At 41.6% G+C, this 19,321-nt stretch overlaps 1 protein-coding gene across 1 annotated transcript in view; it reads left to right on the top strand.

Annotated features, from left to right (window-relative positions):
• The first annotated feature begins 555 nt into the window (after nt 1-555).
• The window catches only part of LOC308120504 (neurotrypsin), a 32,296-nt gene continuing 13,530 nt past the window's right edge, over nt 556-19,321 (top strand). The window contains exons 1-4 of the mRNA XM_080481137.1: nt 556-854; nt 10,484-10,523; nt 16,218-16,460; nt 17,682-17,820. Of these exons, the coding sequence (XP_080337263.1) occupies nt 771-854; nt 10,484-10,523; nt 16,218-16,460; nt 17,682-17,820 (506 nt within the window). The 5' untranslated portion in view covers nt 556-770. The remainder of the gene's footprint in view (nt 855-10,483; nt 10,524-16,217; nt 16,461-17,681; nt 17,821-19,321) is intronic.

The following is a 19,321-nucleotide window of genomic DNA, read 5'->3' on the forward strand; positions in this document are numbered from 1 at the left end:
ACTGATTGTGTTGAAGGGAGAGCAGAGAGGTTTTATTCCAGAGAACTTAGACTGTTTAATATAAAGAAAAACATCAGATGAAGTGGTAGATATTTCAAATGACCCCCAAATTTGGATCAGTTTAGGATCTGAAAACGCAACTGAATATTCCTGTTTTCAAAACTAATTTTGAATTTGATATTTTTATTACATTTATTCATTCATTCATTCATTTGCTTCTGTGCTGTCAGATCTTTTGCATGTTTCTGTTTTGTTTTATTCTTGTTGCCCATGATTAGATTTCACTCCTTTTAAATATAGAATTCTATTCCTAAATGTAACTTGTGACCACGCATGTTTCCTCCTTCACACACTCTGGTGTAAAAAATAATTGAGTTTTAACTGTTTTTACTTGGATGACAGATAAGTCAGTGAGATGAACAACGAAGAAATACATATAAATATATTAAGGTTGTAATGAAAGATCAGGCAGCAGTTACATTTAGAGAAAAATCTGAAGGGAGGGAGAGAGACTGAGAGAGAGAGAGAGATACAGACAGAGAGAGAGAAGGGGAGGGAGAGAGAGAGAGAGAGAGTTGGTGGTATGCGTATCATTCCCCAGCAGCGCGTCATTTTTAGCTCCGGAGTGTTTTGGATGTCTGGACTTGATCTCAGTTCGCTCCTGACGGAGGACAAGCTGTAGGAGGACTGGGTGGCTCGGTGGAGGTGTGAGTGTGTGGAGGTGTGTGTGTGGGTGTGTGTGAGGGAGGGGAGATGTCCCTCCCTGCAGGATGGACCGTCACCGGACTCACGTCGTTCCCGGGCTCGTCCGCCGCTGCTGCGCTCTCTTCTTGGCTCTGTGCGCGTCCGCGGAGGTAAGCAGTTCTGTCCGGCTGCCAGCTGGGCCGGTCCGACTCTGTCTCCACGTCCCACTGCACAGCTCACGTTTACTCTGGTTTCCCCGGGCAGAACTCTGGTGGCCAGAACACAGTCAGAGAAACTAACAGGTCTATTTAATCCCACTGCCCGTGGCACTGTCCTTTACAGAGGAATCATTGGCGTGTCTTTTCCTGGAAGACTTTTTCAGGGGACACTTGTCAACAAGCGAGTCTTCAGACAGCACAGCACCTCCCAGGTTGCTTTTGGCTCCAGACGAATGGAGGAATAAATATAAGAAGAGAGGTGACAAAGTCCAGCAGATTAGTGGAGGACACTGATAGGAAGCACAGCCTTCACCCCGAGTCATATCAGCTCCAACCACCTCATGTTTACTCTCATATAATAACCTCCAATCGACCATGGATGAGCAGTTCTTTTAGATATTTAGCTTTCCTGACTTCCAAAAACAAACAAATAAACAAAGTTTGGCAAGCCCCTTAATGGCAGATGAAAAAAAGAGAAAAAAGACAAGAAAACAATACAGCAACCATTAAAACAATATGTACAATGCAGGTGGAACAGCGACTGTTTATAAAAAATGACTAATGTAAGCAGTGTGCTGTTCAGTGGCGGCTGGAGGTGAAGTTCCCTGGGCTCTTATTCTTCAGTTGCAGTCAGTGTTAAGTTCATTTAAATAAAGTGTGTTTAGAAAGCACAGTTTTATGTGGAGAGAGCCCCCAGTGATGAAAGTGAGAGCACTTATTAAGACTCTTTTATTAACATACTTGTAAACAAATACAGGCAGATACTTGATTAGTCTCTTTTATAAAATCAATGTGTTTTGGGGCTGCTTTACTGGAAATGACAGTTAGACTGAGTTTAGTACAAACCAAAGTCAACCTCAGGTAGATTCTCAGCAACAACACATCAATCCATTTTTGAAAGCAGTTTAGGATTGTGCCTCGAAAAGACTTTCAAAATAAAATGCTTTTTCAAGCTCTTAGATTTTCAGTCATTAATAAATATGAGCATATCTAAACATTTATAAACATCAATCAACCTGAACACATTTGCAAAATTCCAGACACGTTTATGTTTGTGTGCATTTTAAAAAATAACTGTGCAGGAGAAAGTTGAACCTGACCTGCAGCTTTTCAGCCAAATGTCTTCTTTCAAACAGGAAATTGGAAGAGACGTGACAGAGGTAATAATCAGGGACTTACTGCTTGTTCTCATCTCAACATCGCATAGAAACACGTGAGAACAACCAGAACTGACTTTAATCCAATGACCGAGCAGGTCTGGCCCAAGGCTGCTCGCTCACACACACACACACACACACACACACACACACACACACACACACACACACACACACACACGCTCACGCACGCGCACAAGCACACGCACGCGGGAGAGAATTCAACATATCTGCTCTTTTATCGTAGTTTATTTCTAGAACATGAAGCACATACAGTTCAGGGTCCATCCTTACTTTTTTGGCATAAATATATTGAATATTAATACAGTTTATCAACTTATTTAAAATAAAATAAAGAAATTCTCCTCCTGGGTTCGGGAGGTGGGAGGTGGCGCCCTCTATTGGCCAGGCGCCCCTGGTGCTGGCTCATCTTCATTCTCCAGCTTCGACCTGACTTTATTTGAGGTGGGTCGCCCGAAGAATACCACAAGGATTTAAAAAATGAATTCTCAGACTTTCTGGCTGGGATCATGACCAGATATGATCGTGTCCTTCATCTTAGAGATTTTAACCTGCATGTATGCTTTCCTGATGAGCCTCTGGTGAAGGACTTTTTAATCTCTTCTTGACTCTTTTAACCTGTTCAGTGTGTGTCTGGCTCCACACACGAACGTGGACATATATTAGACCTGGTTCTCTGTCATTGTTTTGTGGAGATGTGTGACCGTGTGTGATCTGGCTCAATCTCTCTGTTATTTGACGTTGGTTTTTACTGCACTGCAGTTATAAAACTGCTCTCCTGCTTGGCACTGTCAGAATCTTAAAGGCTGAATTATGCTTTCAGCACAGACGTGACATGCAGATATAAGACTGGAGAGAACGTGTGTGGCATTTAAAGTGAATTCATACTTCCTGTGTCACTCAGGCCGCGATCTCAGCCTGAAAGTAGTTTAAGTACTTCTTCCTGATGCCACGGGAACTTACACTGGCTGGAGAATGTGCTTAGAAAGGGTCTGCTGAAGAAAATACAGAACTGCAATGAATTTGAAATGCAACCGTTTTTTTAATGCCAGTAACATTCTTGAACAAGTGACACGTTATTGTTTGTCCAAAAACTATGACAAAGAAAATAAAGTATCAAAAGAATGTAAACAAAACTTGTATGTTTGATTTACAACTGAGACATCAACTACAATACATCTGGCTGAACAGCCGAATAAAGCAGGTACATTTTAAATACTTCCTCTTTTTGGTCGGGGATATTTTCCAGCATGTCCGTAACAACAGAGTCAAATCATAGGCGCCGATCCAACCGAAACATTATTATTTGGGCGCCTCGAAGTCAAATCTCCTGTTTTCAGTGTCCATGTGGGTTAACTTTCTCCTTGTCTTTGTTTTGTAGTGTCTTTAAAACCGGATCCTCAGTCTTCCTCTTCAGCTCCATCTTTTCTTTTGTGCTTCTCCGTTCGTGTTGCTAGAACAAATTGGAGGGGCCTCGTGAGGGGGCGTGGCTTCTAAAATCACATAATTCCATGCGGACACGTCAAGCTTAAAACAGCCTCAAAGGCGCCTGCAGACAATAAGAACACATAAGAACAAGAAGAAAAGTCAGTCAACTGCCGAAAAAAAATGCTTGTTCAGCTGGAGAGTCCATACTCAGAGAAGAAGCTGTTGAACTCACAGGCCACGCCCCCTCACAACAGGCCACGCCCCTCACAACAGGCCACACCCCCTCACAGCAGGCATTTTAACTTTTCAGTCTCGCAGCTTATTTCTCGCTTCTAATGTTTTCAGAAACAGATTTCTCTGAACTGTTTCAGTAGTAAAAGAGAAAGTTTGTGTCCAGGCCGCGGCGTTGGACGCGAGTGCCGAACTTTCTTCTTGCTCTCATGACGTATGATTTGGAGTTAACTCTACTGTTTCTCTGCTACCTGCGACCGGCTCTGCGTCCAGCCTGAATCAACTGTGACAGAGGAGCTGGATTCCTGGTTTCACTCCTCCTGCCTCACTGAGCTGGACTCTGACTCCAGGCCGCCTAAAGCCAAACAGGAGCCCTGGTTCAATGAGAAACCTCGGGCAGCCAGCGGGGGGCGTCACAGGGCTGAGTGCAGGTGGAAGAAGGACAAGCTGCATGTTTCACTATAGATTTTAAAGGGCTGCCGGAATCGATAAAAAAGTTTAAAAAAAGACGCTACAAGGGAACACCTATCAAACATTATTACGTCTCACAGTCATGACCCACATGTGCTTTTAAGACCATGGACTCTGTAGTGAAAGCCCCACAGTCTGCTTGTTTAAGATCGTCCCCTGAAATGAGTCACAACTTCCTGCACTTTTTTCTTGATGAAGTTGTTCCCACAGAGGCTGATTGCAGCTCCAGCCTCTGATCCTCTTGTCCAGCTGTGTTTGATAAGTTTCAGCCTGGGACTCTGGCATTTTTAGGGGATTCGGTTGCAGCCTCCAGGTTCCCCCTGGGACGCTGTCCCTCCTCATCTTTTAAAAGAAATCCCACAGAGGGCAACTCGTCCTTGCTATCATTAACAACAGTCTGTCCTCTGGTGTCGTCCCAGTAAATTTTAAACGTGGTAGTACAACCACTTCTGAGGAAACCTGGAGATGATCAGACTGTTCTGCCTAATCTTGGGTCCATCTCTAAACTACCTTTTATTCCTAAAATATTGGAGAAGTTTGTCTACTTGCAGCGGAAGTTTTACCTAAACGAACACAATAGTCTAGAGGTATTCCAGTTTGAAACCCTGCATAGCGCTGAGTCAGCATGACTCAGGATTTTTAATGACATCCCCCTGGCTAATGATTCTAGTGATCATGTGGTTCTTGTACTGTTGGACCGAATTGCTGCGTTTGACACTGTGGACCATAACATCTTGGTATCCTGGTTGCAGAACCTGGTGGGCATCAGCGGTACTGCACATGCTTGGTTTAGGTCGGAGTTATCAAACTCAGATCCTGGAGGATCGCAGCCCTGCATGTTTCCACGTCTCCCTGCTTCATCACAGCTGATTGTAATCAGGCTTTCTGCTGAACTTGGTGATGGAACCATTGTGACATTGAGGTGTGATAAAGAAAGGAGACAAGGAGAACATGCAGGGCTGCGGCCCTCCAGGGTCTGAGTTTGACAGCCCTGGTTTAGGTCCTATCTGGCAGACAGAACCTGCATGTTGGCCTTCTGGCTCTGAATCCTCCTCTGCTCCTCTTCTATATGGGGTTCCACAGAGCTCAGTTTTAGGGCCCCTGCTTTTTTTCACTCGACTTCCTGCCACAGGGTTCTATTCTTAGAAGGCATCTTGTTTCACTGCCCCGTGGATGATCGCCAGATATTTGTACCACTGAAGAAGAAAGAGGCCTTCCTCACTGACACCGTCTGTTGCTATGTCTCGATGACATAGTTGACTTAGGGCCCTTGGCTCCATATGTGGACCGTTTTGAACCAACATTTTAAAATGGACAGTGATTTTTTTAAATGAACTCACAGATAAGTGCAGTGGTTCGATCCCATTCTTGCATGTCAGCACTTTGACACATCAATTCATGCTTTGATGACATCTCGGCTGGATTACTGCAATGCATTTCATGTTGGAGTCAGCCTCAGTCCTCCCTCACACGTGTCTTGGTTCAGAACGCTGCAAATCACTACCTTGAACACCTAAGAGGAAACACATAACTCCTGTCTTGGCTTCCGTCCACTCACTGCTCATGGATTTTAGAATTAATTTTGAGATGCTTTTATTCTGTTTAAAGTACCTGAATGGTCTCTCCATTATCTCAATATCTTTCCATTCATTCCTCCATTGGGAGCAGTTGTGTTTGCGTCTTATCATCAGTAGGTCAAAGTTCACGTTCAGGTTCGTTTGTCTGACACCCAAGCAGGTCGGTGTGAAAGTGAAACAACAACAGGGACCAGTTTGAAGTGTTTTTCCCAGGACAACAAGATTTTAAGACCCTATAACACTCCAAACTGAACAAATCCTAGAGTATCATACAAAGGAACAGTATTGGGCAAATTACTTCCAACATGTAATGTATTATATATGATTATTTACTGTCATTTCAAAGTAATCAGTTACATTACAATATTACTGTCTCTGAATTGTAACAAGTTACACTACTTCTGTATTACTTTTGAGTTACTTTCAGCAAAATAACCACAGAAATATGAGCAGGCATTCTAAATAGCTGAAATGTAGTTTATTGCAGCTGATTCTACATTCGGTGGAGGTGATGCAGCATAATGACTGTCGGCCATTAAAACTACTTGCAACCTCATATAAAAGTCAGAGTAAAGACTCATGGTGCAATACGATGAGTAACAACGAGCGTCAGAATCACTGAAGCAGACAAAGGATCAGAGTCTGGTAAGTTATGAAGGAGATGCTGCAGATGTTTAAAGTCTAGGCCGATTCATATAAAACACAATAGAGCTGGAGTCACTAGAATGAAACCTGCAGCCTGATAACATGACAAGACACACAATCTCTTTGTCTTTTGGTTTCTATTCTTTTGTTCTTTTAATTCAAGCTCGCAGCACAAAGATGACATGCACTGAATGGACATAACTTCTGATTAATCAACAATCCAAAAGGACTAGACCTGCCATTTTACTGTGTATTATATAAAATATAGTATCACACCCTCACACAGAGAAGATCCATCAAAGCAGGTTTAATCATTTAATTCTTAAACTTCACACACAAGCACATTCGTAACTTTATATGACAAACAAACAACACAAATGAAATAAAGTGCACCAGTGTGACCAAATACATGATACTGTCTTGTAATGAAACTTCACAGAGAGAATCAGACCACATAAATAAATTGTTCAGACTGTGACTTTAAGTACTGACAAATACAAGGGAATAAAAATAAGCCACCATCTTACAAGGTTTCAGTGTTAACTGATTCAATTAAACCAGAATGTTTAAATTGTGAAAAAAAAAAAGTATTAAATCAGACCAAGTGTTGTATTGTGATGAGCAGGAGACCAGTGAAGCTGCAGTGAAGGTGGTGATACTGCAGTGAGTACCAGTGATGTTATTAGGTACATTAATTGGTAATATCTGTCTTTGCGGTTTGTAATTTGCAGACGGTCCCTGAACTCTGCTTTAGATTAAAATGAGCTTGTGGCTTTAGTTCTTGTCCTGTTCTCTGATGAACTGAATATGTTTGTAGTCATCTTAGTGAATTCCAGCAGCAGGAAATTACTTTTACCCACTGATTGTTTTGTTTTGTAACCTAAGCAGGTTAAAGGTATGTTGTGACGTGTGTTACTACGATAGTAATAGAGTATGATATCACCATAGTTTTATTAGTAACGGATTATATTACTGCGTTACCACAAATAATAATAAGCTACTGTAATTGCATTACTTTTGTAACACGTTGCTCCCAAAACTGCAAATGAAACGACTCAAGCTGGAAGCGGCCAGTCATATTAAGTTTTGGGTGGTGCACAAATAACACATTAAGCTTTTCTCCATCTTCTGCCAATGACTAACTTGTTGCACTTCTCTGGGACGAATGAAGACTGAGGAGGAGGAGAAAGTCTCAATCCTGCAGTAACAGCAGATAATCCAGGAATCAACAGATATCCAACCTGCTGTCTGCTGGCTCCCAGGCAAACACAGCACTTCTGTTTGATTGTCTAATATTAAACTTGCTCAATTTGGAAATCTCAACCAATATTTGTGAAAGTTATGCCACCAAACTACATTTATATGTATCTGTGCAGATGTTTTCAAGGGTCTGGGTTAATTCAGTTATGGTAGTGATGGAGATTTGTTATTTTGTCATACAGTGACACCTAGTGGTTCCAGGTAGTATTTACTGGTATAGTTTGACGTATACAATAAATTGCTTATTAATACAAGTCATGACCAGCCAAACTAAAACTAAAAAATGTGACTTATAGTCAGTTATCTTGCTATACTCTGGAATACTGTCAGGATTCCTCCTCCCTCAACAGTCTCCAGTCTAGAAAATAAGGTAAATAGTTAAAGTGTGGTGTGGGATGTATTTTTAAGGGATCAACATAAGAAGCTATCAATGTTATGAATGACTGAGCCATAAATTTAACGAGATTTAGTTCAATATTGATATATTTTTCATATATGCTGTGAAATGATAAAATTTGTAATTTTAGTAATCACAGGGTTGCTGTTGATTGATTTGATTAATCCCAATTAAATATCATTCATTTCCTTTCGATATTAATCATGTTTCTTTTCGCATGAGCAGCAAACAGACTCAAGACAGAAGAGAATATATACACAGTATATACACCTAACGTGTTCATTATACACCTTTAACAGTTCATGTTGAAAAAAAAATCTCTCTTTTTCAAAACAAACATTTATCCACATTAATGTGGCCGACTGCAGCAGTCAAGATGGCCGCCAAATATGGCCACGTACATGCTCACGTCGTACTTGCAACGCCAAGACAATCTGGTGAGCCTTTTATTCTGAAGCACCAGCACCACAGTGCCACTGTCACAATGCACGACATGCAGCGCCATAGTGACACACAATTCATTAATATGTGTGATTGTGAGACCCTGTGAAGAAAAGATAAATATATATATATATATATATATATATATATATATATATATAGTGTTGGCAAACACTACCCACATCACCCCCAGATTCTGGGCCTTCACTCCAGACCTGTCCGCCTTGGGTGATACTACCAGGAGCATGTGCTCCGGACGCCATTACTCTGAAGGACACTGCACCAGACAAGACTTTCTGCCATGACACAAGGCAGCATGGCTCGGTTGTCTCGCAATCGGAAATTTGCAGGTTCAATTCCAATTTCTACCTGTCCCCATACCAAAGTGTCCTTGAGCCCACTGAACCCAGGTTGCTCCCAAAGGATTGACAGTGCATTGCATGACAGCAGCCTCCATTGGTGTGTGAATGGGTGAATGTGATTAACAATGTAAAGTTGTTCACGCAGTTGAAAAGTGCTATATAAGTGAAGTCCATTTACCATGACAGGGCCACAGTCCACGAAGGGAATTTTCCAATTTATAATAAACAAATGTGAGTTAAATAGAGCAAATGGATACGTGACTGTGCTAATAAACACCAGTAAATCTTGTCGACATTGTTTATGTGATAAGCAATGACGCAAGATTCGCTCAATAGGGATATGTTTTGAGGGATAAAGGATTGTTCAAGATAAAATATTGAACACACTGTTTTTCTCTATTCACATGTATTTGTTGTTGACATTTATCAACAGCATGATCGTGATAATGTTGCCCCAAATATGTTGTGAATGGGGCCACTCAAAAATGTACTTTTTAATGGTAAAAATCTTGGATTTCTTAAAACTGGTCAGAAATAACTTGTCAGAAGTAGCATTACTGGATTCTTTGACCTGAAAAACATAAGTACAGCCAATTAAGATTATGATTCTACCACAATTAGAAGTTAGGCTATGAAGAAAACCAAATTTTTGAGAATTGCTTTGTTTCTTTCCACAAGGTTGACAGTAGCATTGAGAATGTGTTAAAATGTCATCGTGTATCCCAGTTTATGCAAAGTTACCTGTCAGATTTGGATAACAGACTTGTTTAGGCTTCAGAAAAACGTGGTTTCGCTTTGCCATGAGGGAGCATGTTGACTCCCCTCAGCCGGCGGCGTATAAGGAATCATGACAGTCTTCAACAAAATGATTTGTACGGGTACCTTCAAGTTCAACACTACTTCAACCAGAACATCAATCCACCTCTGCAAACAGCAGAGACAGATCAAATTGCCCTGCATATACATCTGGTCTTCCTCATTAAAGCCTGTTAAAATCTGTCATAGTCAAACGGCGTCCATGGCGGCCCCCTAAAAAAGTTATGTCGCCTTGAAACAGGAAGTGACATCAAACTCTGCTCTGCTCTACTCTGCGAAGACTTTCAAAGCTCACGGAGTCATTACTTCTGAATTCTTTCTGTCAGATGCCTGACATTTTCAGAGATTGTTGAACATGATTAGAAGTTCTGCAGTAGTTGCCCCTCAGCTAAATGTTGGCCAAGTTATGGCTTGTAGAAAACTGTTTATAAAAGCAAACATTCACTTTGGAGCTCTTCAAATGGAACCCCATCAGGAAGCTAACTCACACTTAATGTGTGTTTCTGGTTTGGAGGCCCTCTAGTGGCACTGGGCCGGTTAACATCTAGTAGATTGATCATAGTACTGAAAGTGAATCGAACACTCTCACAGGACTACTTCAGTATGACAATGTCTGACTACATATTTGTGTTAATGCAATTCCTCTACAACATGTCCATACAGAGAATAGGCTCGTGGTTAATGAGGAAAAATGTGTTACGATAGCAATGTGACAGCTGTGTTCTTCTTCGTAACTCAACATCATCATTTATTCTGCAATGTGTTTCCTCCGCAGGTGTCTGAACCGGGATACTCACTCAGAGTGCAGATTCCAGGTAAGGCTCATCTTAAAATCTCTGTGGGTCACTTTCAGGGGAAATGTGAACAGTTTGAACCTCTCTGATATATTGTGTTAAATGCTTGACACGGAGTGACGCCATGGATTCAGTTCAGCCTCTGTGATGTTGTCGTTTTTGAATAACCTCACCTATGACCTGCATTGCCCTTCTCATATCTCAAGTATTAATGATGGTCACATGGCTGTATCACTGCAGTGTCAATCTGACAGATTGACTGGGCAGTCCGCACCATGAGAGTCTGAGGATTGATTCACTCATTAAGTTAATCTGAAGTTACATCAGTTAGTAGGAGGAATATGCTCGATAATCTGGATGTTGGAGGTTCTTAAATCAATGACTAAAAACAAGCGGCTGAGATAAACTATGAAACTATGAAAATCGTATTGTCTCAGTTTTTATTTACTTGCACTTTCCATGGGGTGATTGTATGAAGCTACTGATTTTGATGTTTTGACGGAAGATGTTGTTAAAAATACTTGATCAGTACAGTGAATAAACTTGAAAGCTGAAATATAAGTAAAACGCAGTGTAGGGGGTGAACTGAAGAATATACTGTACAAAGGAGAACGTGTACAGTAAAGTCTCAGCCAGCAAATAGCAGCATCTCTGCTGAAGGCTGAGCCTGTTTGAAACTGCATTTGATCATAAACAATACCAGACATTATTCAATATTCATAAAATGTGCTTAATGGGTAGTGTGTAGAATGGAAGAATAGAATGCAAAATACTTTGTTAATCCCAGAGGGAAATTCTTTCCAGCTGTTGTTCTACACAGAATAGCATATCCATCCATCCATCCATCCATCCATCCATCCATCCATCCATCCATCCATCCATCCATCCATCCATCCATCCCTCCCTCCCTCCATCCATCCATCCATCTTTTATAATGCTTAATCCTGTGCAGGGTTCCAGGAAGCTGGAGCCAATCCCAATTTACTATGTAAATATATACTAGATATAATTGAAAGTTAAAATATCAAATAAGTCCCCCCCCCCCCAAAAGATTACATCTAAATCATCCATATTTTTATATAAAAATTCAGTAAGGTTCCTAAAAGCCTTTACACACAGACAAAAGATAACAATCGTAGTGTAGGGTTCCTGCGTCGCACAGTGAGACTGGTTCAAGAACGGCCGACGTCCTGGTCCCTCGACCAAAGACAACCTGCGATTAATATCAGACAGCTTCAGACATTTGGTGTGATCGTAGCTCCTGCTGTGTGTTTTGTTGGAAAATGAAAAACCATAATAGTAAATGCTAATGCTAAATGCTAGTCGATGCTAATGCATTTTTACTTCAAGCTCCCTTTACAAAATTAGCATCCCAAGTTGGCCTCTCATTCCGAGCGCTTTACGACATAAACGGCGAGGCTCCGTTCACGTTTATGTTTAGGACGCGCTATTCCTGCACAATCAAGTCGACCCACGTCGTCGTAGGCTGCGATTCAGTTTGTGTTTCATCGTACAGCCAGCACACAAAAAACTTCATATTGTGGCCTCGTTTATTTAGATTTGCGTCACACAGTGTGGCGGGCTGTGAACTTATGAGATTGTTCAAATCTGCAGGAGCCTTAAGGGGTTACATGGTGGGAGACCTCCACAAAATGTGGACGTGATTCTGTTATGGATAATTCTACTATACACAAATGGGGAAATCTTCAAGTAAACTTCACAGACATTTTTTTCATGTAATGCAGAATTGAGGTCTTTTCCCATCACATAGAACAGTTTATGTCGTAAACCAGTCCAACATTAGACAGGTTCCAGACCTGGAACCAAGTCTCTTCTGGACCGAGTCTTTAGCGCCACTAATGAAAGGCAAAAGAGCTCCATGTGTCTCTAAGGCTGTTGCAGACCCCTTCAAGAACATACATTTCACCGACTCTCCACATGCATATTTAAAGACCTGTTAATGTAACAACCAACATTTGAGCGATTACCTATGATCTAACCTGTGTGTCAGAATGCTTCTGAACCTCACAGCCACTCATCTTATGAATGCCAATATCCTTCACTAGAACCAGTCTGAAGTACACAGTATCCTGCATGGTACTTGGTTATACTTTCCTCTTATCATGCCACATCATCTTTCTGCTCCTCCAGTCACAGCATGCCCGTACACTGTTCACACTCTTCTCACTCCTACCAGCAGCCACATGTGCAAAGTCACGGTTAAAGTGCCTGAAGACCAGCTGAAAATCAGGATTTTCATGCTTCATGGTTTATAGAAATGAGGCTTCGCAACAAATGGAAAGATACTCAGAAATTTTACTGTTGATCTGCTGGTGCTGAGGTAACGTCTGTACAAATAAGGCTCATGGGAGGTTGCATTTGAAATGATCACGCAAAAAAATCGGATGCCAGCAAAAAATGGGAATTGAGCATCGAGAACAGCGGTGTGATCATAAGTCAATGCTAAATACATTTGCCCTTGTTTGTGCTCGTTATGGGGCCCAAATTGTAAGAGCCGACCAACCATGCAGGAACCGGAGGGCAGGTGCAGCCTAGTTCACATTCTTTAAAGGATTTACACATAGCAACAGATTTACGTTGACAATTAAGGTCAGGTTGTATGTTCGGGTTAGATATTTAGCTGTGATGGTTAAAGCCAGTGGTTAGGGAAGAGGCACACAGATAGAGCTGTGTGTGTGTGTGTGTGTGTGTGTGTGTGTGTGTGTGTGTGTGTGTGTGTGTGTGTGTGTGTGTGTGTGTGTGTGTGTGTGTGTGTGTGTGTGTGTATGAGAGAGAACCAGCCATGCAGCGTCTCCTCAGGAAGCAGTTTTATGGATCAGTTTTACGGTGGCGTTTGCTTTCTGGATGCTTTTAAGTGTCTTCCCTACATTTTAGTCACACCATTGTTTTGCTAACCATCTGCTCACCAGATGAACATGGGAAATGTTCCATGTTTGACATGACACAGAGCTTGTTACCAAGGACTCCAGTTGCGAGGTCAACGGTGGCGGTGGAATCAGGCATTACAGGACAAGGTCAAATGAATGCAGTCATTATTATGATGATTTGATTTGGTAAATTCTGTACCGGGCCGGACATGGGTATGGGTGTCAGTGACATTTTTGTGCAGCTCAACACGCTGCATATGTCTACCAAATGTCTTGGACGGAGGTGAAACGTATTAAACGTGTTGCCCATTTTAGATGTTACAAATGACAAATGTGAAAACATTTAGTAGAGACTTTCTACAGAAGCAGACAGAGGTGGAACCTTTCTGTTGTGGGGACTGGAGGATAGAAAGAGGAAAAGAAAGGACAGAGTCAGAGAGGAACAAGCAACAAAGACTGCCATAACAAAGTCATAGATCCACTCACTGCAGATGTTTTGGAGGGCTCACACCAGGAACTTCAGTTTAAAGATCCTGCAGGAAGGTAGTGAAGAGAGAAACCGAGAAGCAATCGTAAAGCTTCTCCCAAAAGTCTAAACCTAGAGAAGCTTCACTCCAAAATGTCCCAGGGTGTCCTGAAGCAGCTGTAATTGTAAACTTTTTTAAATAAAAAAGTCTTCAGCCTCACCTTAAAAGGTGTGTCAGCCTCTTTAACTGAAACTGGGAGCTGGTTCCACATGAGAGGAGCATTCATGCTGAAACCTCTGCCTCCATTCTACTTTTAGGCAACAAATACGACTGTATCTGCAAAACTTTCTTCACTTTTGGGTGGTCCGTTTACACGACACCAGTGTGCGGATCCACTGTATCCGCAAAGTTTTTATCCCGGCTCCCAAGGTGGAAAGATTCTTTCAAGGTCGCTATTCCCTCCTGCAGAGACTGCTGGAGACTACGGAGCCTGTTACTGCAGATCTCCCCCCTCCCTACTGCTTATCTAGTTGTAAACAAACATGGCCGACCCGTAGTGGTACGACTCGCGGTCTGTATTCTAGTTTTATCGTCCATGTCAGTAGTTTAATAGTTGAGACTCACCCCTGATAACATCCGATGTGTCATCAGTCCATGCGAATGTCGGGTTCTCTACATTTTCTTCATGTTTATAGCGAATTGTTCTCTGCACACGTTTGTGTGGTTTCACTACAAAATCAAGCAACAGCTCCCTCCAGTGGCCCAGCATACTAACTACATCATTGTCAGTGTGTCCGCTGCTGCAGTGTTGTCACGTGAAACTTGTCGTGTAAACAGGGCCTTAGAAAACCTAGGAACCTCCAATAAGTAGCACTCTGAGAACTGAGTGTTCTTCTGGGGTAAATACCTTCACTAACAAAAGCTAGTATGTAAGCATGTATGTATGTGTTTCCAAAACGGCACACAACTCGTCCACAACTATTTTTTTCAGCATTATTGATTTGAAGGATTGGATTTCAAAGTATATTTGACACATTTGGAAGGATTAGTAAGTTTATTTGACACAAAACATAAACATTGGCACCTGCCCAGAGCGCAAACTCAACAGGGGCACCGTGCACCGGCTCAGATGTGGTCTTCAGAAATACAATTTTCAGAAATAGATTTCTGAAAAGAAATAGTCCGTAAAGTTAAAACGCCGCTTCATAGATGACAGCTTTGAGTGAAGCGTTCTGGTGCTTGTTAAACTGTCAGAAGCCCACCTTCCAACACGTTAACGAGCTGCGGGGCTCAGACAGTAGCGACGTTACATGATAAACATGATTAAAATATGACTGATACAGTCATTAGGGAGCTGGGACGTTCAGCACACAGCAGTGCCGAAGTTTCGGGGTGGGGTGGACGTCATGTGCACAAAGAAGACCATTCTTCACAAAGCCTTATAATACTATGCTAAATATATATATACATATACTAGACATATGAAACATATACAAAATATGAATTAGAACTAATATGTAAAACTACATTGTACAGGAATTATTTTCTCCAAAACATTCTGAAATCTCCTCCGTGGACGAGTTGTCCGTTGATAAGTTGTCCACTGACGAGTTGTCCTACAATCCTAGCGTTGCTAACTTGGTTCTGCAAACAAATGTGGCGTTGGTGAAGGTATGCGCTCTACTGAGTTTTTATCTTTAATTCAATCTTCATTTAACCAGGTGATCTTGTTGTCAGGAGTCTGAGCCAAGACAGCAGCAGCACCAAGTTACAATAACAAACATTAAAACATTTTCAAAACATAAATTATAAAATATACAGCAACGATTTTGCAAAGGAAAACCGACACATCATAGTTTCGAGAGTTTCCATATTGAACCAACCGACATCCTGGTGTTTGTTTTTTGTATAAAATGGACACATTTCCCATCAATTTTAATTTGGCAAAAACTGTATAAAGAAAGACGAATGAAATTGGGAGATAATCTGTCACAAAGTCAAAGAAAAAATGAAAAAACAACAGACGACATTCAAAAAGGATGGCGATTCCCAAGAAGGGTTAAAACAGAAAATATCTCATAATCAAGGATTCACAGGATTCAGTAGCTTTGTTTTTGTTAATCCTTGCTCTGAAGTATGGATCAGACATTTGGACATCACGTTTGTTTTTTCATTGAGGAAAAACTTTTCTTGTAATTCAAGTTATTTTGGAACCCCATTAGATCTTGAAGTCAACTTAGTCATTTAATGTAAATAGAATGGAATTTTTTATAGCTACAAGCTACAGTATTTTGTTGTTAATTCCAACATAATTTAGTGTTGAAAGGCGAGTATGACTGAAGGTTTGTTTGTGTCCACAGCACCGCGGTCCTGTTCAGAGGGCTTCACGAAACTGGGCTACTACAACGGCTCAGTCTCCCACACAGACTCAGGCTCCCTTTGCTTGAGATGGACTGACTTCCCAGACTACATGCAGCAGTATCCGGGCCGAGGGCTGGGAGACCACAGCTTCTGCCGAAACCCGGACCGAGAGGTCAAGCCCTGGTGCTTCTTCAGACAGAGCTCTGGTGCCATTAGCTGGGCCTACTGCGACTGCCGGCAGGGTGAGCAACAGTTTCTTCCGCTTCATTTATGATTTTAATTCATCGTCATTAGACCTGCAACAAATGGAGTGATAATGTGTGCTTCCATGAAATTATTCAGAATTATACCTTTAAAATGATTAATCATTAATCAATCTTCTGTTCAGTTTGAGCCCATTTGGGGTTGTGGGGAGCTGAAAACAGTGTCTGATAACAAAAGGTAACCACAAATACAGACTAATACTACAAATACATGAGAGTGAATAAGTAACATCAAACTTGTGTTTTTGGACAACGAAATGAAACTGGAGAGGTCCTGTTGGGACTTGAACCGACAAACATCTCACTGTACAGCGAGGGTGCTGACCTTTTTTTTTTTCTGTCACTGCACCCGTAATAAAGCCCCCTGGTGCCCCCTAGTGGTCCCCTAACCTTTGAGAACCTTTGGTTTTTCTTATGAGTTACCACATGGTTTAGGAATCCCACAAACGTTTTTTCCTGCAGTGTACAAAGTATGTGGAAGCAGTATGTGTGGACTTTAATTGAATTTTTTTAATGTTTTCTGTGTGAATTGGTCTTAAAATCAAGATCTGAGTCATAAATTAGCTCAAGTGTTACTTTGACTTACCTCAGCAGGTTCGTCCAAGCTGTTATCAGAGCTGCAGTGTTCAGGAGAACATTTGGACCATTTTTCTTTACAGATTTGTTTCAGCTCAGTCAGTTTCTCATGGTGTCTGCTGTGAAGGTGTCGCTCAGCTCATTTCACAACATCCCTAATGGTTTCAGGTCTGGGCTCCAAACGGGGGATTTTTATAGGCTTTTTTTTTTTCAGTGGATTTGTTGAAATATTTGGGTTTGATCTGTTGTCGCTTCAAACAACTTGTAGTAAGCTTCAGCTGATGGACAGAAACCCAGATATGATCCTGTAGGCCACATACATTTCATAACGCCACCATTCCCCCTCCGCTATGGTGTGCAGTGTGAGCTGTGGGGCAGAAAACAGCCTAAAATAATGCTGCTCCTGTTACCACATACAGAATGCTGCATGTTCTTCTCCGACAATTCAACCTTGATTTTACCAGTCTCAATACCTCCTTCAGCCTTCAGCTGTTACTCTTGGCTTCTTCCTCTTCTTCTTTTTTTTTTTTACCAAAGTCAGCTTTTATTACCTTTCAACATTTAGTTGAAATGTCCCTTATATGTAGTAAGAGACGTCCTTGTTTCTCGTCTCCTCTCCTGCAGGAGCAGTCAGATTGGTGGGGGGGTCATCAAGCGACAGCGGGCGTCTCGAGGTCTACCTAAATGGAAACTGGGGGACGGTATGTGACACTCACTGGACTGACCGCGACGCCAGCGTCATCTGCAGACAGCTCGGATTGAGGTGAGAGACGTTTATCACTCGTGTATAAGAGCATGTGAGGAAAGAAATTCTCCAGGACTACGCCTCTGAACAGCGAGACGACAGTTACAACCCTTCTCGGTTTTTGCTCTAATTGTTTGGAGGACTTTGTAGTTGAGCTGTTGTAGAACTGTCAAACCCGCTTTTAGGGGAACTCGTGTTGAGTAGTGGAAAGTGGGCAGACGGGCATTGAAATATGAGACGAAGTTGTTTGGAGATTACAGCCGGCAGTGCCGTGTCCACAGAGAGGCACGGACAGGCTGTAATCTAAACCAGCTACGACATACTCCAGACCAAAGGAGCAGCCGCTGGAGTCACTGTCATATGAGATTTGGCATGACAAGCAAAACAAATACTTTCTATTACAAGCCTGTTCAAAAAAAAAAAAAAGTTTGTTTCTGTTTTCTGTTTACATTGGTTTTATATTATTCATAATGACATTTATGCAACTTTTGCATTCTGACATGTGTTTAGGTTATAAGAAACATATGACTATCTACCACTACCAATTTTGTTGTATTTTATGATGTTTTATTGATAAGTTCTATACATTATTCACTGTTTGATCAACAGCAGTTAAGGGGATATCTCTCAGTTATCATGTCAGTATTATTTCCACATACAGAGAAACTACTGTATTAATCCATCTGTCTATCCATCTTCTACAGTATAACACCTTATCCTGTGCAGGGTCACCGGGAGCTGGAGCCAGTCCTTACTATGGGTTAAAGTTATAATAGTTTTCAATTTTTCATTAGTTTGTATTTCTTATTTTGGTTTGTCTTCATGTCTCACATTTCACTTTAGTTTTGATTAGGATTTTTTATACATGCTTGCGAGTTAATTTTAGTATTAACTTATTGCTTTCGGTAATTTTAGTATTAGTTTGATTTTTTTGTAATATGGACTATTCTTCACGGATAACATTTTAAAAAGGTAGGAAAAAGCAGCTGCTTGGCCGCTGGACGCCCTGGACAAGTGTTTTCTGAGATGTTGAGATGCGGCTGTGCAGACTGGCCTGTCTGCTGCTGAATGGCAACATGCTGTCAGTTCACAAAGACCAGAACCAGAACTAACTTTACAATTTTACTTACTTTTGGTTTAAAATTAGTTCTGTGGAGCTTAAGTTGTTAACTGAAATGTCCATGTTTGTGCAGACAGGGCTGACAGCGTATGACATAACTGTAGGTGAACGTTGGTGGTGTGTGATGCCAGAGGTGCTCTGCCTCCTCCGGCTCCGGATCACCGGCGTCCTTTGTCACCATTGTTGTTAATGGCGGGCAGCAGGCTGCCCAATGAGCTCAAAGATTGTGGACAGTCACGTGACTGGCTTCATTTGACTGGTCACTCAGAGTATGTCGTAGTAAAGCTACTAAGTCGTTTTTCCAAAAGTTATTAGTACCTACCCCTGGACGTATTATCTTTCACTCTGCTCAATTCAGTTGTGTCCGTGTGTTTGTGTGTGTGTGTGTGTGTGTGTGTG

The sequence above is a fragment of the Lipophrys pholis genome (assembly GCF_963383615.2).
Source record: "Lipophrys pholis genome assembly, chromosome: 15".
NCBI lineage: Eukaryota > Metazoa > Chordata > Actinopteri > Blenniiformes > Blenniidae > Lipophrys > Lipophrys pholis.